Below are 27,141 nucleotides of genomic sequence, written 5' to 3'. Positions count from 1 at the left end.
TTGGTTAAAAGCATTTTTATTGAAGCATCATTTTATCCAATGTCTTGTCAGTTAAATTAATCTCACAAAATTGATCTTTAATATAGGAGAGAAAACAAAACAAGCACCTTTCAATTACTTTTTTGTTTGTTTGTCCAGATAGATATATAGGATTTAAGAGACGTCAATGAAAGCACAGGTCCCAGAGCTAACACATTTTTAAGGCTTGTCGTGTACAGAGCAAATACATTTCTTTTCTTTGCACTGAGCAAATTGATGCTGTGTTGTCGTCTCCCAGGTGATTCATGTCTAAAAGATCATTAATGAAAAATAAGTGAAGTGTCAGCTTGCAAAGAAAGTAGAAACCTTTCTGCTCTTCAAATAGATTGGCACGGACCAATGTGCTTCTCTTGGAAGGAATTTATAAAGTGGATAACTTTTGTGAAGAACAGTCCATATTACAAGAGATGTTCAGGACTAGAGGCCTGATTCAAATGCTTCAAAGGGGTGTCGTGGGCTAATATGCTATTCCTAGTCATCTTGTATTCACTGTATAACTTTATTTCATGTGGGTGATTCATGTGTTACAGAAGACAATGATTAAATTAGTTGGTTAGCAGCCCTTTAAAGCACTGTTGGCATTTTGTCTACTGAATCCAACATTTTTCAATATCGACTCACCCCCTACTGTAAGTCTTTCCTGACATACCTTGTCTTCTTCTTCATAAGTTCATAAAAAATCAATGGATCATTTTTGGAGTATGATCCATAAGGGTTGTGTGTCTGCAAGTTCTTGAGAGACAGAGGAAGCAACTGGCACAATCAGCCATGAAGCCCATGGACAGGAACTATATAACTATATTTTTCAATTGTAGGGAGGCCTAGAAATCAAGATCCCTCCTATTAAGGCCCTTTGAACTCTTATGGAACCATCAGCTCCACTGGATATGTGTAAAAGTAACATCAAGGACTGCAATGTACCAGCCTATCTGTGGATTGGCTACACCAATGTACCAATGTACCAGCTTATCTGTGGAAAGGCTTGGGGCTATTGATGGCTGAATTTATAAGCCAGGTGCGTATTCTCAGCGAATCACCGTGTTTCGGTGCCCGTGAATAAATTTGGGAAATTGCTGTGAAAATATATCAAAATATATTGACGCCAGCAACAATTTTGATGCTGGCAACAATTCTACTGGTCTATTGACTTTAATGGGCATTGAAATTGTCGCCTGCGTCAGAAAAGTCGGCGGCGTCAGAATTGTCGTCGGCGGCAAAATTCGCGTTTCGTCCATTTTTCGCCATTTCTCGAATTTCGCCCATAACTACTAGGGGCCTATATATCATGCTGTGTAAAAAGTGGAGTAAAACATTATTGGTGATGTTGCCCAAAGCAACCAATCAGCAATTAGATTTCAACAGTTGAAAAACAAAAGCAGATATCTGACTGGTTGGTAAGAGCAACATCACTGATAATCTTCCATCCCAATTTTTACACAGAATGATAAATAGGCCCCTTCTCCTCTGATGGAACACTCTAGGTACATTCTGCCAGTTGGTGGTGCTAACTGTTGTAAATGTATGCTTTGAAATGGCACCAACATCTTGTGCTAATTCCTGAATAACAGGGAATCAACCAGAAACCTTAACACAAGATCCAACATACAACCTTGTCCTCTCTTTGCCATTTTCTTCCCTTCTCCATTTATAATGTTATTCTTTCTTTTGTGCTTTCTTCTGTGATTTCTTCTTCTCTCCTATTCTTTCTATCACTTTTAATTCTTAGGCAAATGTCACATGTGGCTTTTTCTCCTCTAGTTTAAATAGAGAAAACAGCATGTGACACTAAACTTGTATTTCCTCACCTTCTGTATGTCTGAGCTTCTTACGTTTTGTAACTCTACTTGCTCATCTCCATCCCATTTGTCCTGCCTGCTTAGGTCTCTTCTTCCTTTCCAATTCACCTGTTCCCCATCAGTTTTAACTCTCCAGCCTGCAGCCTTCCTCAAGGGAACAGCTAATATACAGTTATACAAGGAATATTAAATTAAATAATTAAATTATTACAGGGTCATTAAAAACTGTGCTGTTGACTGTCCATTAAGTCACATGGAATCCATAATGTCCATCTAGCACTGTGTCCTAAATACGCTTCTGATGGTGGCCTTTTTGGTAGCACACAATGCTGTAATTGGTTTTATAACTGAATGAGCTTCACTGTTCAGCCTTCATCTTTTGTCAAAGTTTCTGCTTATTTAACTTGGAAAAACAATAAAAATCATTTAGAACGAGAATGCTGTAATTGGACAAAAGGTCCAATTTTAAAACACCCCATACCCTATATCACTGAAGTAATATAGGGTATGAGGTGGGGTATGCATTGTGATTATGGGAAATTTAGGTCAGCTCCTTCACTCTACTAGTAGGTCAAATGGAATGAGTTCTTGATTATTTTGGGTCAATGTGCTCTTGAGCAAAAACTCATAGGTTTTATCCTGTGTGAAAGAGAGGTAACTTACTAAATAATCTTTATTATTGGGGCGATATAAAGGACTTTTACTCTAAAACTTGTCATTATCAATATATTATTCAAAAGCAGAACAGAATTCATTTGAATTGACACTTGGTTACCATTACCATATGATACATTTTCTTGATTTTTGATGTTAGGGTTGTTAGAGATGCTAGACATATGTAAGTTGCATCAGCAAAATATAGCGGAAACTAAAACAATGTAAAAATATTTAACGGAATAAAAATGTACAAAAATAAATATATGTTAGTATTCCAGTAATCCATACAAAAATGGGCTGTTACTGGGCAAGAATACCCAACTACTGAGTACTGCTGGGTAAAAATGCCTTTCGGGAAATCTTCACTTACAGTAGAAGCTCAGTGGTACTTGCCTATTTCCTATGCCACTGATACCCTTGCGGAAGCCTAATAATGCACCACAGTTAAGTTAATTCTAACGATGAGTAGAGGGAGTTAAGTCCATCTCTAGAATGGCACAAGACTTAGGTGCGGGCTACTTTGCACATCATTTATAATGAACTAGAGATGAATCCTTTATGCCAAAACCCAGGAACTTGGATTTAAATCCTCCATGATGTTTGGTCAGTGTGCTCCTCTGGATTGGCTGCACGGGTCACACAGAGGCTGAGATTTTTCCAACACGTAAGACTTCCCAGCGAGTGTCTGATCACAACCAATACAAGAGAAATGATGTTGGTGCCAGAAACTGCTGTCTATCTGCTCATAATCCTCTGAGAAAATGATCTGCAGAACCAAAGAATTACCGTTATTAAATTGGAAATTGTCTTGGTGGGGTTCTTATAAAGCTACCAAGATCCATTGAATACAATGGCCACACATTGGAATAAACATTAACTTTGAGGGAAACTTTCACACTGTGAGCACATTTTTCACAAGTAAATTCATTGTCAAATAATAAATAGCCAACCTCAAGAAACATTCTGTGGAATGTATCATGCAAGATGCAATAGAAAAAATTGAGAAGAATCTCATTATTAATCTCATTATTTGGGTTTGTGCAAGACCTCATTACACCTGGAACAAGAATAACCATCACATACAATGAAACTGTTATTGGTCCTGCTACATGACCATGCAATTGGCAGGTGCACTTTAAGGTGGAGATCTCCAATGATGGCACAGAATGATGGAAAGGCAATATAGTGCAATTCTTGTGAAGGCATATCCACTACTTTGGAAAGCCTGTGCCATCCAGGACCGCAGTTAAGGTAAGTCCTAGAAAGATATCTAAACAGAAAAGACTAAAATATCTTCAAGCAACATCTCTATTTTGTAGTCCTCACCTGGTCACATCCTGCACACCGAGGCCTCTCGCTATCACAATAATGGCGTCCGCACCAGAGAGAGTTGTTCTTCCAGAAATAGATCAGGTTCACCAGGGGCTCCCTGCATTGGCAGCACACAAAGCAGGCAGGGTGCCACTGCTTGTCAAAGCCAGCACGTTCAGCATAAACTGCAGGGGCATCTATTGACAGAGGCTGCTGGCAAATCTCACAGAACTACGGGGGAAGAAAGGAAAAAGCTTTAATTCCCTTCTGCAGTGGAATGGAGTGTATTCATTACAGCTGCACATGGAAAGGGGCTCCCTCGTCAGTGTTTAAAGGGTCTCCCAGCCCAGTGCTTCAGCCAACTGACTCTACAGGAGGCACATTTTGTGCTTCATTTTTAGCATTAATGTACTGTTTTAAATCTATATATCATAATATGTGGTTGCAGCCGGCTCTATGGTACTTAATAACGTGTACTCGACACTCTTTGTTCTGTGCTTTTTATCAAACTCTCAGGTTTCTCTATGCACCCTCCTGCCATCCAATTAACTACAATAAAGACAGCTGCGGGGCGTGGGCACTGCAAATGAACATTCCTAACAGACAGCTCTATACTGCTAATAACTGCCGTTTAAAGGGGAAAATCTACCTTAAAATTGTAGCTATAGACATTTGAGACCATGCAGTCCCTAACAGCCCCCAGTTTCAGAGGAGCTGACAGTTAAAATCCCACATATATTCACACACTAGAGCCAATGTCAAGAGGTTTTGGGCAACAGTTGGGTCACTCCAAGACTCAGACTAAAATTTTAAATTGCAACTTGGTTGCTAGGGTTTTTATGTTTTTTGTGATCCTTGTTACCTTTCAGTTTTCTTTCTGCTCAAGCTATAGATATAATAACATATTCATATTCAACAACAAAAAGTTTAAAATAATAAAATAATAATAATAAAGGAGACCAACTGCAAACAGGCTTGCAACATCACAGTTTTATATTTACACCATATATCTTTATTTACTTACATAATCTTTCTTCTCAAGGGCTTCCTTAGTAGTTCCATTTGCTTCTTTACTTTTGCTGCCATCTTTTTCCGTTTCTTGCTTTGCACTACAAGGCAGAGCCACTTCAGCAACTCCGAGCGCCTGCTCCTTGTACCTTTTCACAAAGTCTTCCATTGCAGTTCTCTCCCTTTCCGATAGCCCTTGGCAAAAATCTGGGTTATGATCATAGGGGGGTAACTGCCTCAAGAGCTGCAAGCGGCGATAATGTGCTCCTTCTGTACCTGCGACTGGCTGCATATTCTTAGGAATTAGTTCCATGTACTGCATGGCCTGCAATAAAAAATTATGTTCAAATGTCATTTGAATAATTTAGACAACTTTGTTTTAAGATGGTGGAGTTCACTTGCAATGACAGTGTCCATCAGTTAAATAATATAGGTACAAAATAAGACAGAGACAGAGCAATCAACATTTAAAGCATGTTTAGTCTGGGTCTCTGATTGCCACCCATTTATTTAAAGCTAAACACCAGCCATGTAGATTTCCCCTAAGACAAGTTATAGAGCCAGGTTAACCACCACTTTTTGGTTTTGTCTTTCAGTACCATGGAAAGGACTTTGGGTTGCCTGCAACACAACTTTGTCCCTACTAGTGCTCATCAAATCCTTATTCCCAAGAGCACCCATGTAAACAAGTTGAGATAGAGAAAGGAACAGGCCAAAAAGCCAGGGTAGACAGCATACCTACTAGGACAGAGCATTGGCAACAATCTAAGTTAAGGAATCTAAAAAGAGGGTCAGGACCCTTGGATATTTCCTTCCATTAGTTTATTTTAAGGGTGTCAAGAAGAGTAAATTACCATTCAGCCTAAACATTATGTGCTATATCTTTCTAAGACCCTCATCAATCTTTTTTGGTACCCTAGAGGGAAGATACAGCCTGCACATGCTATATGTACACCTTTAAGAGGTTGGTTCCCCAGTTATGTGTGTATAGTATATAGAAAGTGTCTCTGATATATTTTCATTGATTTATTTACCAGTTTCTGGTTAAGTCCAGGGGGTGCCCAATCATAAGTGACAGTAAGGAAGGTGGGATCCTTTCCAGAGGTTATAGGGTTGGTGATGATCATGCGGTTTCTTTTGTAGACACGTGCACCTTCTACCCCTTTCATCCGTGCGGTCAGCCCTGAGTAGCGAGAGTCTGAAAGCAGCTGTCCTATTCGGCAGTCCTCTTCTAAGTCGGAGGGCAAAGAATGCTCTTCACGGGGGCACTGGCAGCTCCCACATTGTTTTCTGCAATGAAAACTGTGTGTTAGAGGCTCTGCCTGTTTCATTATGAGATCAGTTTTTAACAAAGGCCTATTTTTCCATTTTATTATTTTTCTAGCTTTAATGCAATTAGTCCCTACAGTTTCCATAGCTTAAATCTATCTAGCCTGACTTGAAATGGCTGTAATTGTTGGCAAGAAATTTTCACTGCTTTCTTCTGCCACAGCATGGCTTCTGACTCCAAGAACATTTTAACTTTAACTAATACTTTAATTTTCAGGACGAAATGGTGAGAAGCCTTCTTATAACTGAGGGTATTCACGTGCCTTGTGCAATATTCATAGCATTTCCTAAAGATAAGTTATACTGTAACTGCTCCTCATGGAATCACAGCCATAAATCCAGAGATGCAGGTTGGACATTACTTATTCATCAAATGCTCACCATTATATTATAACCCCAGCCTCCATGCATTGTCATGTCCTAATTGATATTTTTTTGGGGGGGAGGTCACCAGTAGAAGGCTTTCCAATGGAGAACCTATAATTATATATGAATGTAGAGCAGTCAGCTAAGCCAAATAAGTTATTTTACATTCTGCACCTTGGTCTACACTTGTACAGGTTTATCTGTGTCTCTTGATTCTTAAGATGAGGATACAATACAAATATAGAACTGTCAGCTCATATATTATTGCAGGGACTACTGTCATGGATCTGACAATAGTCCAAGCATATCTTTTTGATAAAGACAGTGAGGTTGCTCAACTTACTCATTAAAAACAAATATGATATCAGTAAGGCTATGACCTTCATTTGGGTCAGGATCCCCGCGGGCCAGGGATTATAGAAGCTTTAGACAGTGAGGAATAAATATAAATTATGACCTTTTGTTTCTCTCCAAAGATTGCTAAAAGAACCACCTACTCTATCGCTCTTGGCATGTGCCAATGTGTGATCAGTGGAGAGATGTTCTCTGGCTTAGATAGTCTAAGCCTTTAGGCTCAAAATGTGTCCAAAGCTTTTACACTTATCCCAAATAACCCGGCTCAGGTCACACGCTGACATTGACTATAAATTCCCCCTTCTCTTGATCTATTGCCCTCATTGGAGCCCTTGAAATATACTGAGCTGTTTCTGTGCTTCAGTTAGTTATATCTGTAGACTTCTCAGCCCCGATTCTCCTGTTGCTCATTAGTTTTTATGTCTGTAGAATTATCATTTGCATTGCACCCGTGCTCGGCGGAGCAGTAGGATACCCAGACAGCTGGCTCTGGAAACCTACGGATTAAAAGACTGGGATAGATAACCAGTCAATACATTTTTCTTGCTTTCTACCGTTACTTATGCGCTGGATATGGTTCATAAATTGCTTCATTATTGCGCTGTATGATTGATACTCTGTATCCAGATGCTGTGCAGATTCACATCAGGAGTATTTATATTCACCCGCGCTAGGCTTTGGCTCCAGTATTGCTACTGAGTGTCATCATTAATAATGCAGAAGGAACCCGCTGAAGTAGAAAATGGATTGCTCCATTAATTTGTCATCTTTTAGCATATTCTTAGATTGTTTTCAGTGTATTACTCCTGCTATTATTCTTTGTTAGCTTGCTTCAGTAATTACATTTGGTCAGTTAGGCTTTGGCAGTGCCGTCGTGCTCCTTCTGGTTTATTTGAACTTTTAAATTAAGGGGGCAGCTCACCTTTGAATTAACTATTATAATGTTGCAGAATCCAAAAGGAAGAGCAGATGAGCACAAAAGTTAATTCAAATGGCACAAAAAGGATACATGAGAGCCAGGGCTGCCTTACTGTAGGCCAAGAGATTGCCGTGGCTCCATCGATTCCTTTATGGGACATATTTATTTTTAAAATAAACCAGCCCATTATACATATGTGGTTTATAAACAATCACTTATTATTACATTTATAAATACAACTGCCCTAAATCACACAAGTGAAATTCAGCAGAGATCTGTCAATTTTGAAGAGAAGCTTCAGACATCTAAAGTGCCAAAACCTTACCTCCAAGAGTGAGGCTGGTACCCTGAGCAGCTTCCCTTGCACCTCTTACATGGAGCCCCTTTTCCTGGTGGGTGTTGTCCCACCGACATCTGGAAGAGAAAGAACACACAGCTTAGAAATGCTAGAAATCTGGTTATAATGATGCCTTTTTAACAAGAACACATGATCTATTTTTGCTCATAGGTAGGTAAAGTCATTGACCAGTTAGCGAGGTACAATATAACTGCCTTTAGGTTGCTTTGTAGCTTTGTGAACCCTAGGGTGTTATGGGCTGCAGGTCTCTGCATTTTGGCATGTAGAAGGGGAAACAGGACCAGAGAAGAATGGGCACTACTGCAATGCAGAAAGGTAGAGGAGCCCAATCTGATGGGACAAAAATAAATTGACAGCATCCAATGATTCCCAACCGTAGAATACTTGAATCGCAGAAACATGCATAAAATAATTGTACAGGTATGGGACCTGTTATCCAGAATGCTTGGGACCTTGAGTTTTCTGGACAATGGATCTTTCTGTAATTTAGATCTTCATATCTTAAGTCTACTAGAATATCATATAAACATTAAATAAACCCAATAGGCTGGTTTTGTTTCCAATAAGGAGTAATTACATCTCATTTTTCGGATCAAGTACAAGCTACTGTTTTATTATTCCAGAGAAAAAGAAAATTATTTTTAAAAATTTGGAATAGTTGGAAAAAATGGAGTATATGGGAGATAGCCTTTCTGTAATTCAGAGCTCTCTGGATAACGGATCCCATACCTGTATCAAAATAGGGACCCCTGGCACAAAAGGAAGACTGGGGCTTCAATATGGGGAAAAATGCTGCTGAATGCTCGGGACCTGGGGTTTTCCGGATAACAGATCTTTCTGTAATTTGGATCTTCATTCCTTAAGTCTACCAGAAAATCATGTAAGCATTAAATAAACACAATAGGCTGGTTTTGCTTCCAATATGGAATCATTATATCTTAGTTGGGATCAAGCAAGAGATACTGTTTTATTATTACAGAGGAAAAGGAAATAATTTAAAAATAATTTGAGTTATTTGATTATAATGATGTCTATGGGAGATGGCCTTTCTGTAATTCAGAGCTTTCTGGATAATGGATTTCTGGATAATGGATCCCATACCTGTATAAGTTTTACTCTGTAATTGCTTATACAGAGGTGACTCACTGTCGGCTTCTGCTTACTGTCAGAAACTTCAACGCTCCATTTTTCAAGAAGCCCGCTATCAAAATGACCTTCTGTAATTTTCCCCTCAAAACAGTAAAACTGAGTTAAACCAACTAAGAATCCTGCACTATGAATAAACTCCATTCTGGAAGGACTTATGTCACCGCCAGTCTATTTTAAAACTGTGAACAGTTATCACGTGCCCACAGCGTGGCATAAGCATGTGCTAATCCACCTCACCTGTCTCCCATTGGAACTGAGGTGCCATGTTGAGAATTCATTGTGTTGTATGGAAGATATTCTGGCCCTGAGGGAGTTCACTTGAGTACAATGCACAGTTAGGCCTCCCGAAGGGTTTAGTCTACAGCTGAGATATGTTCTATCATGCTTTCCACGTGCCTGTCATTTCTATGACACTAGACAAAAATAGGCTTTGGCAGAACAACTGAGACCCTTGTGACAACCAGAGAATATTGGGCATGGTGAACTTCTCTCTCCTTCTTTCTGATTCTTAAATAGACTTCCTAGCCTGAATATATTTCACTCATCCCACACCTCAGGCTTTTCCTAGATTTATGAATTAGAATAGAGATTTTGGTTGGTTCAACTAGGGGTGTAGCCCCCCCCCCAAGAGATGTCTATTGCGCCAAACATGTAGTACAGTGAATAGCTGCCCTACTAGATGAAAACAATTGGTCATCATTGCAAGAATAGTACAGTATACAGGTATGCTTCAGTTATCCAGAAACCCATTATCCAGAAGGCTATCTTCCCTAGACTTCATTTAATCCAAATAATCCACATTTCTCAGTAGTAATAAAACTGTAGCTCGTACTTGATCCCAACTAAGATATAATTAATCCTTATTGGTGGCAAAACCAGCCTATTGGGTTTATTTAATGTTTACAAGATTTTCTAGTAGATAAAGTATAGAAGGACAATTTATGGAAATATCCATTATCTGGAAAACCCCAGGCCCCAAGTATTCTGGATAACAGGCCCCATACCTGTATTTATGTTGAATCAGTGTCAGAATCAAATGGAAGAGTTCTGTCTATTTCAGTTTGTGGGAGAAACCCTTGCACAAACTGATGCTGCTTTACTTAAATTTTGTTGAACCATAAGCTCCAGCATTTGAGGGGGTTAAAGCATGCTTGGAGCTGTAGTCCAGCAACATTAGTCAACAAAACATTTCTCCAGCCCTCCAGGGTCAGAGGCCCACTGAATACCCCTCTAAAGAGAATCCCACCTAATAAATGTAAAGCTGGCTCTGTGTTCTTCGTCTAGCAGCTGGAGATGGAAACATTAAGCACGGGTTTTCTGGCACTGAATAACTAAACAGCCGTACAGTATGTTCTCCCTCCTCAAGTCATTGTAATTGGCCCAGTTACTTCTGTATATGAGATAACTGCCTGATGCAATACAGCACATTGGTAATCAGGATTATCATTGTGAATATTCTTGCAATTCTTGTTTGGGCTACAAATGTTGGAGAGAACCCCCTTCATACAGTTTATCTCCTTCAAACAGGTTTTATAGGAGACTGATGTTGAATTGGTTATGGCTCAATAAATGGATAAAGCCACCAGAAAGTTAATTGGTGTGTGCAGCTCCTATTTTCTTCATTTATTGAAATGAGCGAGGCGTCAAGGGTGCAGCAACATCTAATATTACCACACAAGTTAGTGTGGAGAGTGAGGCCTGTTGGATAAAGAAATCCTTGTAGGTATGAACAGAAGTGGACACCAATGACCTTTCATCCTGGGATGGTGCAATGATAACAGGTTCTCCTGCCTGTCAATATTATTTGGAAGACATCCTTACTTAAAGCCTTTAGTTTGGGGATGAGTTTAGAGCAATGTGGGGGTAGAAGTTCAAATCTTGATTATCCTTCACATGCAGTATGAATATGTTATCCCTACAGCCAGGAACTTACAGGTAGTGTTACATGTTTCCCTTGGGAAGGAACACTGTGAAAACATGGGACTATACTAGATATAGTAATGAGGCTAATTATTGTGCATCCAAGGCTACGCCATGGCACTGTGTATAGCAAAACCAAGATACAGAATGCTAAATGATGGGTGTCGGACCTCAGGTGCTACTAATATCTGTAAACCCAGGGGTAACACTATTCATTGTATGGCCAATGCAGTGGCACTGTGGCCAAGATGTCTCTTGACCTGAACCTAAATATGATTAGTGTGTTTCTGTTGATCTGAGCAGGAGGGCATGTATAACATGTTTATACCCTTTAATATAACAAAGCATGTCTTTTTATAGATACACGAGTCAAGTGCTTGGTGGTCTCACCAAGTGTGTTGATTCTGTGCTGAGTGAGGGCTGTCCAGCATATCAGCACCACTATCATACACAACAGCAGATTAGTACTAAGAGCTCAGTTCCATCTGACATAGCTCACGGCCCTTTAAAAATAAACAATAGCTTCAAAGATCAAAGCTAACTATGTGACATAGACCTAGACAGCTGCTTCCCTCTGACCTCATATAAAGTTCCTGAGAGCCTGAAGTCAAGTCTCTTGGGCCACACGTAACAACTCTACCGGATGTGTATCAGTCACAAATCGATCCCTATTATGTGTATTTGCTCAATGCAGACCATGTTCACAAAATGAGAGCAAAGTATTATTTCAGAAACTACAGTACTTTGTTTTTAAGATAATGTCAAAATTAGCAGTTTCTCTGTCTGCAGGGAACCACCCTTGCTGCCTCCAATTCCACAATGGAACTCCCTTTCAATAGGAGGCAGTCAAGGAGGAGAGTGACACTTTTTGAAGATACCAACAGAAGGCTTTCCATTGGAGAACCAACTATTCACACTGGGATTACTCGTCTCACAACCAACCCTCATCTGCTCCTAAGCAGAGGTATGAACCTAGGGTCTCAGCTCTGCCCACTGTTACGCCAAAGGCAGATGCCTCCACTACCTACCCCAATTTCCAGCCCTGAGAGATGGGCTCAGTCTGAAGTCCAGTTAGGGTGAACATTTGTTCATCCTGATACACCCAGCTTGAAACTGGTATATTTAGGAGAGCAAATGGCTATTCTAAAAAATTAGATATTCTTGGAACTATGGCAAACTGGATGATACACTAATATTCACTTAAAAAAATCTAAGAGTGTCCTTGACCAAAGGTTGGACCTTCAAGGGGGATTTGATCTGAAAAAGCTTGATGAACACTGAACAGGGGGTTGTTTCAATGCATGGATTTTTTTCATGAGCTGCTGCAGGGCCTAGGGTTGCCTACGACACCCAGCAATCTACCAGTCCAACCCATGCTCCCGTAGGGAGTGGGGGCACAGGGTCCCACAGTAGGGGTAGGAAGATTGAAGAGGTACATGCCTGGCACCCTCCCACCACTGCTACCTAGGTACGTACCTCGTCTGTCTACCCCTAGTTCTGACCCTGATCTCAGCTCAAATCTTCATTATTCTTTGCCCGTGAGAGTTAGCTTGGGTGGTTTGTGGCATTCCTCTGGTAAAGAAAAAAGAAAACCCTCCAAATTTTCTTACATCCTTTATAAATAACATCACCCTACATTGTAGGATGATATAAAACTAATTGGGCATTGGTATACAACTTTATTAAACACAAATTCAATCAGAGCATTTATGTGTACAATAGCCCATGAAACACAGCAATAAGTAGTGCTCACAACAGAAGGAAACATATAAGATCCTAACTGTGCCGTTTATAAGCACATTTTTTGCTTGAAAGCTTTTTGAGAAAAATAACTTTTTACATTTATGTACAGTATGTATAACTTAATTATAAAGTGCTGCAAGGACACCCAGTGCCGTACAATATATAGACAAACACATATGGAGGACAAGTAACATAGTAAAAACAGTAATTATCTATAAGTACAAGAGCTTAATGCCATGTGATAAGAGAGACAGTAGGAAGGAGGAGCCTACCCTGTAGAGCTAATCATAGTAAATACCGAACCTAAGCACAGCTCTTGCTCTCGTTGCTTTAAGCACAGTTTATATCTCGTTATTTTTCAATACCAACTTTTGGTCTTTAGACTGAGACAGTCGAGAGTTTGAGGCACAGCACAAGGGCGGTGCTCGCAAGAAGCCAAACAATGTGCACAGGTCAGCGTTCTGCATGAACTCTTTCCATGAAAGTATCATCTGAACCTTTAGATCATGTTCAATTTTCACTTCTTCCCCCTTGACATCTGAAATCAACATGTGCTACAGTTTAATATAATAACGTCTTGCCAAACGCCCAAAAACCGCTCTCTCCTCTTCCATCTTAGGTAAATAAAAATGACTTGAATGCACATAACTGCCAAAATAATGCCCAACCTTTTCTGATTATCTCGAATAAAATGGATATTAGGCATGAGAAACTAAACTTCTTACATCTAGTTAACTGTTCATGTTACTAATAATTAATACTATAAAATCCTAGTTATATACAATTATTTAAATATAAAGAGTCATATTAACTTGCTCACACGATACTTGGTCCAAACCAAAGACCCAAAGAATGCAAGGTTTCAGGTCCAACCTCCACCCCAAATATAAAATTATCAGGCCCTTCACTTCTGCCCTACCAGCGTTGGATCTACATTCTCTATAATTACACCCCTGGACTTAGAGCCGCAGTCTGCAAGATGTAACTGCTCTGCTGGACCAAACTGCAGATTAACTCAACCCCTCATGAGACCAGCTCTGCAGTTTTGAGCATAGTCGGACTAAAGGGGAAGACAGCTTTGTGTGATGTCTCACGATACAAAATATCTGTGCTGAGTGAAACCAGAATGCAGAGAAGAGAGGCAGACTGCAATTACATAGCCATCTCAGTATTTTTGGATTCCACTGAAACTAGATACCCCCACAGCATATTTGCTGTTTTTTTTAAACTGCCTTCACGTTTCTATATATTTTCTATTTTTCATTGTGGTCCATAGTGTCCGCTTGATTTTTTTCTCTGTATTTCTGTGTGTTTTTTTTAATGTAACATGTCTGTCTCTTGCTGAAGATGCCTTTTGCCTGTTGCCTGAGGTCCTCTAGTTTCCAGAAGGACTCTTCCTTTTTCTTTTACACATTGCCTCTAAATACAGTGATATAGTTCAAGGAATTCAGGTTGTATAACTCTTCAGGGTAAACTGCCATAATGATATGTGTAATGGGACATGATTGGGACTTGAAAAGAACCCCTTCCTCACTAGGGTACGAGGTTGATGTTTTGTGCTACACATCTTGGGGCAGTGTCGAACTGGAGCATTGGGGGCCCAACGGTGCTGCAACACCAGGGCCCATCCTCTTGGTGCCCAAACTCCCCTCTGCCTTAGTGCAATGCACCATAACTTGACACATTGGTTATCACTGATCTCCTTCCTTCTGCATAACAGGGGATGGCCAATTGGGGGAACAGGCCTGGACTGGGGCCCACCATGTTTCTTCCCGGTGTCCCACTGGCCCGGTCCAACCTTGTCCTGATGCAATAAACATAGACCTATTCCTTATTATTTGTCTGTGGGAGCCAGTTATCCCCAGTCACTTTTGTGGACCAGCGTTGTTTGAGAGAAGGTCTCCTGCTCATGCATTACCCTCTTTGTTAATAGGTGATCCTCCTAGGATGATCCATTAAGTCCATTAAAAATTGTACCTAGAGAAAAACCCAGTTACATGAAGCCCCCAAGATAAAGAGTGTACCCCATACTTTTACTTCTTTGTAAATACAGAAAGATGACTGTGTATCTTGTAGGCTATGACAATGAGTGGGGAGGGCATGGAGATTGTGGAAAGGATTGGGGCATAAGAGGCATAAAGATGTAAGAAGGCGGGAGGCAACAATGAGAGCCCAGGGATTGGGGAAAGTTAAAAGAGTTGGGGAGCAACAAAAGGTTGAATATAGTTCTGGGGGTGCCAAATATGGACCGTGGTTGACTATTTGGTAGCATGTATGTGGACCGGTAGCCTACAGGAATGTCTGTTAGGAAGTACATCTAGTTTAAGGCAACTAAAACTTTCCTCCAACCCTGGAATTCAAAAATTAGATTTGTGGCCACTAGGAGCAACATCCAAAAGGTTGATGAGCAACATGTTGCTCATGAGCCACTGGTTGGAGAACATTGTTCTAGATGATGTAGATCAACACCAGCCTAAGGTTTTAGGTTTGAGATCACTGAATTAAACACTTAGATATGGGCCTCAGCCTTTCTGCAATGCTCGGGGGTATGAGACCTCAATAACAATGTCTACCTTTCAGAGTAGTATATCAAAGCACTGTGGGGCAGAACTGGTAATAAGTAGGTCCATTATAAAGTTCACTTTCCCAAGATCCTGTACAGCAGCTGAGATCTATTTTGTATCCGCACGTGTGTCAATGGGAGTGCCTTATAAATCAGGGCTACTTAATAACTAGGGCCCCACAGCACTTTCTATAATAAGACCCCTATTAGTCATTATAACAAGGAAGAAAAGAAGGGCTAAGCGTTAAATTCAGCATCTGGAATCAATTGTGTGACAATAACACTGCAGGGTGGACCAACTCACACACTGCTACAAGTCGGCCCTTTTCTGATTGCAGCCATAGCTTTGCATGTTGAATGGGCCGGGATTGTTTTACCTGCATTCTAGTGATTATGGAAAAGCGGGAATTTTGCAAAGTTCTCTATCCCCTTTGATACAGATTGTGCTGAAATATCAGTAATTCCCTGGTGTTAGACTTTATCATCACAAGGGAGAATCAGTTTAACAGATTTAAAGCCCACGGCACAAGATCCCTGCTAATTCTTTATTACAGAGACGTGGTACAGTGGGAAGTGATTTTTTTTGCAGTGTATGCTTTTCTGAACAATTTATTTCATATTATATATAGAAGTCCAAAAAAGTACCCGCACTCTTACTCCAGAATTCGTTAGTGGGTGCTCGGTCAATTATATTTGTATATTGCTTATAGAAGGACCTGCCAAAAGCCTCTTATTTAATTACATTTCAGAAAATTTTTATCTTGGCCTGACTATTCAGTGCAGGAGATCAAAGAGTCGGGATAATTCACTAACAATGTGAATTGTGCAGGCTGAGCTGCCAAAATCAGGACTGTCCCGCGAAAAAACGGATAGTTGTAAGGTTTGATAAAGGTATGAGATAATTCCCAGCATAGAATCCTTATAAATTAACTGAATGGAGTCACATGGAATAAGTCACACAGGCGCCTGACGTTCAGTGTAAGTAGATCTATTGGTACATGGGCAGACTGTGTTAGAATTTGGTTTTTGTTTTATTGGAAAAAAAAAATTCTGGAAAAATGCCAAAGGCAATGTTAGAATTTAACGCAAAGGAATGAACAATCACACACCCTTCTTTAGGGCAGCCTGGTGCACAATATTCCGGAAACCTCACAAGCAGTACTGGAAAAAGATATCGGCACACAAGGCATTCAAGTTGCAGGGAGCACGCTGCTTGTTTTAACGTGCGGAAAATGCAACTTTTCATGGACACACCCCCTTTGTCAAGCATCAATGTTAGAATTTCTCCATGCATTTTGTTTTGGCAAAAAAAATCCAATTTGTTTGCACTGGGAAAAAATGGCTATTGCCTCAAATTAATTTTTACAAAAAGTCACTATTTTGCATATTTTCCCAGATTTGTGAAATGGGACAGTTTCACTTGCCACTGGTTCCGCATTAGCCTCTGTTACCTTCAGTATCCCACTGTAAGCAAAGACCCTGCATTTTTTTGAATATAATAAAAGTAGGAAAGTGTACCCCAGATCTAGTATTTCACAGCAACCAGTTAGCAAGTTGCACTTCTGTTGTTGGTTTGAAAGGAAGGCATTACCTGATTGGTTGCTACTAGTTACGAGACCCAGTGCAAAGGTTGCTACTTTTATGATTACCCCCCTAAAACCTATACAGGTATAGGATCCCTTATCCGGAAACCCGATATCCAGAAAGTTCCGAATTACGGAATGGCCGTCTCCCATAGACTCCATTTTATACAAATAATCCACATTTTTAAAAATGATTTCCTTTTTCTATGTAATAATAAAACAGTAGTTTGTACTTGATCCCAACTAAGATATAATTAATCCTTATTGGAAGCAAAACCAGCCTATTGGGTTTATTTAATGTTTAAATGAATTTCTAGTAGACTTAAGGCATGAAGACCGAAATTACGGAAAGATCCATTATCCGGAAAACCCCAGGTCCCGAGCATTCTGGATAAGAGGTCCCATACCTGTACAATAAATTCGATTTTTCCTTTCGAACCAACAAGTAGTAGTGCAACTTTCTTATTGGTTGCTGTCAAATTCCAGGTCTGGGGTACACCTTCCTACTTTTATTATAGGCAAGAAATGTAGGGTCTATGCTTACAGTGAGATTCTGAAGGTAACAGATTATAATTCGGAACCAGTGGCAAAAACAGCCCTAAAACGGATTGTACCTTAACCTTCACTATGACTCCAGTGTATGTGGCTCCTCACTCCAGGCTGCTTATTGTTGCACCTGTTAATCAAGTGACAACTTATTTTTTTCTTTGCTTTATTTGGGGAGCATTTTGCTACTTGTGAAAGATATTCACATATTACACATATAACAGCCTGTTGTAACTTGCAGAATTTAAACTGTGCAGCAGCAACGACCCTGTGGCTCCCCAGCTGTTGCTCAAATGCACCTCTGGGCTGTAGGTGCTGATGTGGGTGCCACCAATACTTCCAGGGTGCTGGGAGCTGTGCATGTGGGGTAGGCTTACTCCAGTAGAAAATTCAGCGTTCAGGTATGGGATCTGTTATCCAGAATGCTTGGGACCTGGGGTTTACAGACAACGGATCTTTCTGTAATTTGGATCTTCACAGCTTAAGTCTACTAGAAAATCGTATAAACATTAAATAAAACTTAATAGTCTGGTTTTACTTCCAATAAGGATTAATTATATCTTAGTTGGGCGCAAGTACAATGTACTGATTTATTATTCCTGAGAAAAAGAAAATTATGTTTAAAAATGTTGATTATTTGGATAAAATGGAGTCAATGGGAGATGGCCTTTCTTTAATTCGGAGCTTTCTGGATAACGGTGATGTGTATAGTACAGATACCTTGGTTACACACCACAATATTCCCCAGCTGCTTTTATCTGCATTTCCCCAAAGATCCCATTCTCTGCCCTGGAGCCCATAGGTTCGGAATGAGAAGCCGGGATTGCTGGCAGTAATTAGCCATTCTGGGTGTGCTCTCCTCTAAGCACAGTCAGACACCTCCCTGTCGATCCTGTTTGTCCACATATTTAACTTGTTCGTGTGAGTGGAAAAGACATGGATGTAAAAACAAAGAGATGGAACACAAAACTCTAAATATACAAAGAAACACAACAATGGAGCCGAGGGAATTTAGTGGCGTGCTGATATTTTGCACCCTACAACCTGGTGGCCACATGTTCCAGCATGGATGCTATTGCTTCATAGAAATCTATGTACTTGCAGAATGTCATTCCAAGGAGACATACACCCTGTTTATAGGAAGCCTTAGAAATGTTTATTGAAACACATCAGCATATGTTATTGGGAATAGGGAGCCTTGGCTATCTGTGTTTATTTGTAGGAGTGGGGGTGGCCGTGTTTGGACTGGCCTCCTCCCTTACCCTGATTTTTATGAGAAATTGGAAATTACCTCCAATGATAAACGTACAAAGTCACCATGGTACCCTGTGACCATATAAGGATAGAAGGTCAGAGGCCAAGTGCTTCCATGGAACTCGGCCATTAGGATATACTATTTCTTATAATACAAAACTCTCAATGTGTAGTACAAGCGAAGCAAGGAACTTATGTAGGGAATAATATACCTCCACTGCAATGTGGGACCTGTTATCCAGAATGCTCAGGATAAGAGATCTTTCTATATTCTAAAGAGCTAATTCATGATTAAAAATCACTTAACCATCAACTAAACCCAATAGGATTGTTTTGCCTTCAATAAAGATTACTTATATCTTAGTCAGGATCAAGTACAAAGAACTGTTTTATTATTACAGAGAAAAAAGGAAATCCATTATTTTCATTAAAATGGAGTCTATTGAAGATGGCCTTCCCATAATTCTGAGCTCTCTATATAACGGGTTTCCGAATAACGGGTATTATATATCAGGATATTGACTCATGTAAAGGCTGGAGACTGCAGGTCAAGTACTTTCATACAGTTCATGGAACTCCATGGTGACATATAGGGGCCGATTCACTAAGGGTCGAATATCGAGGGTTAATTAACCCTCGATATTCGACTAGGAATTAAAATCCTTCGACTTCGAATATCGAAGTTGAAGAATTTAGCGCAGATAGTTCGATCGAACGATCTAAAATTAAAAGTCAAAGGATTTTAATCCAACGATCGAAGGAATATCCTTCGATCAAAAAAAGTTAGGCAAGCCTACGGGGACCTTCGAAGTATTTTTTAAAGAGACAGTACTTCGACTATCGAATGGTCGAATAGTCGAACTCTTTTTACTACGAATCCTTCAATTCGAAGTTGTAGTCAATGGTCGAAGTAGCCCATTCAATGGTCGAAGTAGCCCAAAAAAAACTTCGAAATTCGAAGTTTTTTTACTTCGAATCCTTCACTCGAAGTTAGTGAATCGGCCCCCTAATGTATTTTAAAATAGATGAGTTTTAATAAATTCTGGGACATTACTATATAAACATATGCATGAATAAGTAATATATTTAGTTCTTAGGCTATATAATGATATATATATATATATATATCTATATATATATATATATATATATATATATATGTATAAAAAGAGAGAGAGAGAGAGAGAGAGAGAGTGAGAGAGAGAGAGAGAGAGAGAGAGAGAGAGATTATTAATATGTCTAATTTTGACCCAGCATCCAAAGTAATGGAATAGGATCACTTTGCACATAATTCTTCCTGCCCAGAGTACAGGCATGGGATCCAGTACCCGGAAACCCAATATCCACAAAGCTCAGAATTATGGAAAGGCCGTTTCCCATAGGCTCCATTTGATCCAAATGATTTCCCTTTTTCCTCTGTAATAATAAAACAGTAGCTTGTACTAAGATATAATTAATCCTTATTGGAGGCAAAACCAGCCTATTGGGGTTATTTAACGTTTACATGATTTTCTACTAGACTTAAGGTATGAAGATCCAATTTATGAAAAGATCCTTTACCTGAAAAACCCAAGGTCCCGAGAATTCTAGATAAAAGGTCCCATACACAAGCATTGACTCTTGCTTTGCTACCGTGTAGAACTGCAGGTTATTACAGTGAAAGATCATAACTACTAAATGAAAATGCAAGGATTTTAAGATAGGAACATAGTCAACCCGATATTTCTCTTACAGAAGCTACAGTATCATCTGCATTTAGACCTCTTCTGTTTGGATTGTTCCTATCAATAACTCATTTGAAAGTAAATGATTATAAGTGGATTTTCACAGGAGCCAATATAAACAGAGCGAGGGTCAAGGTGCCGCCTGTGCATAATATGCCGAGTATTACATTAGAGAGCAACTTTGGTTAATGCATCATCTAGTTATAGAGATATTGTCTTAAAAGGCTTTTATGTTAATAGTCAGCAAATAAAGTGTAATTCCAGATCTATTCATGACCGGATTTAAATAAAAAAATAATATATTTGAAATGTTTTTATAAATCTGTGAATCAACAAAATCATTCCTCCCCCCCTTCCCCCAAAAAAAGTACATTTGTTTCTATGGCCTGTTACATTCTCCCATTATCTCGCACACATACCAGATCCAAAAGTGGAAGCTATTATGAGCAGAGTATTCTTTTTTTTCTGCAGGTTTCCACTGCCATTCATTTGGGCTAAGGCAATAAATATTGCAAAGCTTGTGTCAGGTCTACTAACCCATAGCAACCAATCAGATGATTGCTTTGAAGGTATCAGCTACCTGCTGATTGGTTGCTATGGGTTACTAGACCTGATGGAAAGTTTACAACTTTTATTTCATTACCCCCATTGTCTCAAATACCTGTGCAGCTTGTGAGCCCCCCAATGCAACAAGAATGGATGTTGCGACTAAAGTTTTCCAAGGGGCTGTATTTATCTGCCTAATGGATACCAGCAGCAGCATGGAGAGATCTTATTGGTCCACACAATGAAATCATTTTAAAGGGGTTGTTCATCTTTGAGTTAACTTTTAGATATAGAGAGTGATATTCGGAAACTAATTTGCAATTGGTTTTCACTTTGTATTTGTAATTTTCGAGTTATGTCGTTTTTTAATTCAGCAGCTCTCTAGTTTGCAATATCAGCAATCTGGTTGCTATGGCCCAACTTTCCCTAGCAACCCTTCACCGATTTGAATAGGAGACTGGAATATGAATAGGAGATGACCTGAATAGACAGATGAGTAATAAACAGCAGCAATTACAATACATGTGTAGCCTTAAAGAGCATTTATTTTTTAGATGGGGTCACTCCCATTTGAAAGTTGCAGAAGAACAAGGCAAATATATATATAAAAAAAACTTTAAAACATAAATAATGAAGACCAATCAAAAGGGCCCTTAGAACTGGCTATTCTAAACAAACTAAAAGTAAACGTCAAGGTGAACCACCCCCTTTAAAGACCATCCCCTAATTTTCCCGACTTAGAGAAGATGATCTCTGTTGCATTAATATATAGAAAATGCAAATTATTCTGGACCCCCTCTGTAGCTTTAGGTCCCCAGCAGCTGAGGGTCTGCTCCTCTAACCACTGGACTGATAAAGCCCCTTGCCTAATTTATCCTGCTAGTCATTCATTTTTATTTTTTCAATTCCAGAGGAGCAAGATAAAGGTGGGCATGTGTATGTTTTGCATATTATATTGATAAACTACAACTCCCAGCATCCCCTGAGCCTATTGTACTTAGATTTTTTAACCATTTTCCAACACCCGGAAGGTCACAGGTTGGACAATTCCTGTAATAGACACTGTTTTCCCCTAATAGGCAATAATATTAATGATTCCTCCTGCCAAGCCTGTACTTGTTCACATAAGTTATTTCAAAAAGAGCACTAGCAGCCAATAGCGGAGTCTCTGTGTAGGTTGTACAGGAGGGGGAGAACATGAATCAATACAAGCAGGGTCTCGGTACTCACCTTCTGGATGCCAGAACTGAGCTCCATCTCCCAGAAAGCCTGCGCCTGGAGGTATGTTCCCTACCTAGTGCTTCTCTAATTCACAATGAGCGAGAGACAGTCTGATTCATGAGCCTTTAACTGAAAGCTGAAACTCCCTGTAACTGCTTGCCAACCAATCCCTGGCCACAGAAAAACTTTACAACCAATTGGACCTGGGGCTGCATGTTTTTCTTCAGTTAACTAGGGAACACCCAGGCTTTATAAGTGAGCTCAGCCAGCGAGACTGAAAGCAGCAGCCCAGGAATGCCTGATTCACCCTGTCTGCCTCCATCAGCTGGACCCAAGGGCTGCACTGCTTCCTGGACCACTCACTCTTCTTCCTTTAAAGGAATTGGAACTGCAGGCGCCTTTGGGTATCCCTCTGGCATTTTTATCCCCAGCTACCTGTGCAGGAAGCAATGCGTCTGGCTACAGTTCATTTCCAGGGCTTTAAGCAGGTTATTGTGTTCTGCTAATTAGTGATGGGAGAGATTATTCGCCAGACTCGAATTCACGCGTTTCGCAATAGGCAAATAAATTTGTGAAATTGCCGACAATTGCCGGTGTCGGAATTGTCAGGAAATTCGCGAATTTCATGGCGAAGCGGGACAAATTCACCCATCACTACTGCTAATGCCCTGCACAGCCCTAAAGCCAAAAGCTCAATACATTGTATCACAACAGTTAAACGAATTTGAAGAACGTGGCTTCATCTCTGTGCCACTAAGTATACATACCTAGACGTTAAAGGGCATGTAAAGGCAAAAAAACAAAATCCAATTTTTACTTTCTTTAATGAAAAAGAAACCTATCTCCAATATACTTTAATTAAAAAATGTGTATCGTTTTTATAAGAAACCGGACTGTATGCAGTGAAATTCTCCCTTCATTTACTGCTGTGGGTAGGAATTGTCAGACGGTCCCTAACTGCTAAGCAGGGAAACAATCATACTTATGAACAGCAGGGGGAGCCCCCGCCTTACTTCCCAGCCATGCAGAACTCAAGGAGCTTGGTTTATGACGATCCCTAAGCAGCCCAGACCACACTGAGCATGTGCACAGTCTTAGTCTTGCAAAGATGTTTAACAAAGTCACAAGATGGTGACCCCCTGTAGCCAACATTGAAAGCATAAATTATTTGTTTGATTAGGCTTGTGGTGCAGTAAGTTCATGTTTATATTTAGTATACAAAATACAGCATTTCTAGTCTTATTCTATTTTAGACTTTACATGCCGTTTAAAATTGATGTAAACCCTTCTTAGCAGCTTTCCAATGGAAATCTTTTGCACTGCTGGTTCTGTCTCTTGATACAATGTAGCAGAAAGTAATATACTCACCCCCTACACATCACTCAGGTGTTACAAAGTTAATTCTCTACACCGACTGAGTTCTTGTTTTTAACTCAAAGTAGCCCTTGCTGCTGTACATTATACAGGCATGAAACCTGTTATCCAGAATTCTTGGGACCTGGGGTTTTCTGGATAATGGATCTTTCCCTAATTTGGATCTTCATACTTTAAATCTACTTAAAACTAATTTAAAAATGAAATAAAATCATCTATCTACCCATTGCCTATCTTCATTTAGATAAAGTACAAGGTACTGTTTCATTATTACAGAGAAAAAGGAAATCATTTTTTTAAAAATTCGGATTATTTGGATAAAATGGAGAAACGGCTTTTACATAATTTGGAGATTTCTGGATAACAGATCCCTTACCTGTAGAGATGGGCGAATAAATTTGCCAGGCACTAATTAGAGGCAAATTTCCGCATTGCGCTGGCAGGCGAATAAATTCACAAAATCTGCCGCGTCAAAAAGATTTGGGCGCGCATCAGAATAATTGCGCACATAAACATTGTCACGCTTCAAAATGTATAACAATTGTCGCGGGCGTCGAAATTGACACGCATCAAAATAATTTTGACGCCCATTCACTTCAATGTGAATTTTTCGCTGTTTCGTGAATTTGCCAAGAAATTTATAAATTTTCCCGCGAAGCAAATAGGGACAAATTCTCCCATTACTGCTTACCTGAAATCCCTTTTACTAAGGGCAGAAATATCATTATCCTTAGGTTCTATCAGACTTGCTGCTGAGCTGTGATTTCATTGCTGTACCCAACAGTCTCTGAGGACAGGTTTACTTATTCCCCTTGTGGCTGTTGTAATTTGCACCTTTTGTAACATGACCTGGCATAGAAAATATCTGCAAATGGAAGCTGTAAACCCCTGTCTGTATTTATATTATCAGAAGAATGAGAGAATAACATTACAGTCTCAATGAGTATAGCTAATGCATTGTTGCATCTGTAGCACTGATCTGGCCAGCAGGGTGCAGGAGACATGAGTGTGTCACTTGGAGTGCTGCAGAATGATGTTGATCAATAGGAAGGAAGGGAAATTTAAATGAGTGGTTCACCTTTAAGTTCATTTTTAGTATGTTATAGAATGGCCAATTCTAAGCAACTTTTCAATTGGCCTTAACGTTTTCTTTTTTATATCTTTTGAATTATCTTACTTCTTCTTCTGGCTCTTTCCAACTTTCGAATGGGGGTCACTGACCCCTTCTAAAAAACAAATGCTCTGTAAGGCTATAAATTGTCAGGTAGAAGATTTGCAGGCCGCGCACTCCTGGGACACCAACACGAATCGCTCGTCTCCAAATGTTTTAAAAAAAGGTAAACTCTTTATTAAGACATACAGTCAATCAAACAACTATAGCGTCTGAGGTCTGACGCGTTTCGTGACAATACACTTCCTCAGAGACCTCTACCTGACCTTTGGACTCGGGGCTGGCTGCACCCGGGTCACCATTCCTGCAGGGTAAGATTCGTAGCTCAGCTTTTACTGTCTAACTATTTGTACAGCGGACTTGAAGAACCCGGTGTTCATATTCAAGAGTGGGGTCCGGGGCATTGTGCACCCGGACCAACCGATGTCTACGGTGAGCAGGGTTTAAGGTGGCCATAGATGCAAAGATCCGCTCGTTTGGCGATGTTGCCAAACGAACGGATCTTTCCCCGATATGCCATTAACAGGCATGGCTATATCGGGGGTAATGTGATTGTTCGGCCGTATCGCCGAACGATCAGATTACGATGTGCCATGAGCTCCAGCGGGATCGGTCGGGTCAAAATCAAACCTGACCGATCGACCAAACGACCGATCTCCGCCGGGCGAAAGATGTCGGCACACGCCACACACGATCCGAAAATCGTACGAATCCTCGATTCGTACGATCCGATCTGTGTGTCTATGGCCACCTTTAGTCAGCTTTTAAACTAATTAGCTGGAATCTATACCGGCACTTTTGTCGTGTTAATTAAGATTAAGCAAAGTTTCAGAGCCGGATTTGTTCTCTTTGTAAAGTTATTGTATAAATTTATTGTCATTGTTTTTTTTTACTACATATCTGTCTATTCAAACAGTCTCCTTTTTATATTCTCCTATTCATATTCCGGTTAGTGATGGGCAAATTTGTCCCGTATCGATTCGCCACGAATGTTGCGAATTTCCCACGAAACGCAGATTTTTGAGATTCATTTGCCGGCAGCAAAACACGCAAATTCGCAGAGAATTCGCACCTGCCGAATAAATTAGACCATCACTAATTCCAGTCTTTTATTTGTGCATGGTTTCTAGCATAATTTGGACCCCTAGCAACCAGATTGCAGAACTTGCAAACTGGAGAGCTGCTGAATAAACAGCTAAATAACTCAAAAAATATAAATATTAAATTATGAAAACCAATTGCAATTTATCTCAGAATATAAATCTCTAAAATCATACTAAAACATTTAATTCAAAGGTGAACAACCCCTTCAATGTATATACAGTATCATCTATTCATTCAGTGATAACCTGGCATGCAGTGATCCTTAAAGAGACACACTCACCTAACTAAGAAATGACAGTAGGTCTCCACTCCAAGCCAAGTATATGACTAGGGTTGCCAACTTTTCTGGAAAAAAATACCGGCCTTCCTATTTATTTATCTTTTTTCCCCTATTAATAACACCTGCCAGATGGCAACCCTATATATATATAACATGTTACTGCACATATTGTCCTGTTCTTTGTGTCACATTGGTCCCACTACACACTTGCTGCAACTTGTTTTGCCTGTAAAAGATTTTTTTTCATATAAATTTTGTTCTCCATCCCCAGAACGGGACAACCAGGTGTAAGAGATTAAAAATATATGCCTGGGACCTTTACTCGCTTGCCAAAAAGGGTTAAATAACACACTGGTCCCTTTGTCCACAGCACAGCAGTCTCCTGCCCTGACTTTCTCTGCTTTCAGCCTGTCGCCACATTTCCCCACCCTTCTCCTCCTGTTACAGCCACAGGGGACAGAGCCAAGTCTACCAGAAACTAGTAAGAGATGGGGCAGAATACAAGTGAGCATTGAGAATGTAGTGCCAGCTTCCATGCAGAGAGAGGAACAGAGACTTATACACGGCAGGCACTTCATCCTGGATTAGTGATAATGGGGTATTCACCTGGCAGCCCCTGTAAGAATATAGCGTTTATATTGCTCAGTGTGCATGGAGCTGGCCTAACCTGCATGCATGCGGCTCATGCTGTTTATGTATATGTAATGGCTTCTTGGCTTTCATTAGCCAGTCATATCCATGGTTATTTTACATTTGTCTGTTGGTATGTAACAGATCAGCAAGCCAACCCTAAACGGGACTCCAGCAGTAGCACTAACACATACTC

The 27,141-nt window shown here is 40.0% G+C and overlaps 1 protein-coding gene across 1 annotated transcript; it reads right to left on the bottom strand.

The window, feature by feature from the left end:
- lmcd1.L (LIM and cysteine-rich domains 1 L homeolog) lies at positions 1–22,498 on the bottom strand. The gene is made up of 6 exons (XM_018259020.2): positions 22,396–22,498; positions 8,105–8,193; positions 5,846–6,101; positions 4,828–5,136; positions 3,819–4,034; positions 1–3,258 (listed from the first exon to the last, which is right to left on the bottom strand). Exons 1-6 carry the CDS (start codon positions 22,420–22,422, stop codon positions 3,097–3,099), a joined length of 1,059 nt encoding a protein of 352 aa, XP_018114509.1. The 5' UTR covers positions 22,423–22,498; the 3' UTR covers positions 1–3,096.
- Between the last annotated feature and the right edge of the window lie 4,643 nt (positions 22,499–27,141).

The sequence above is a fragment of the Xenopus laevis genome, chromosome 4L (assembly GCF_017654675.1).
Source record: "Xenopus laevis strain J_2021 chromosome 4L, Xenopus_laevis_v10.1, whole genome shotgun sequence".
Lineage (NCBI taxonomy): Eukaryota > Metazoa > Chordata > Amphibia > Anura > Pipidae > Xenopus > Xenopus laevis.
Note: the sequence above shows the minus strand (reverse complement) of the source record. Positions and strands in the feature narration are given on the sequence as shown.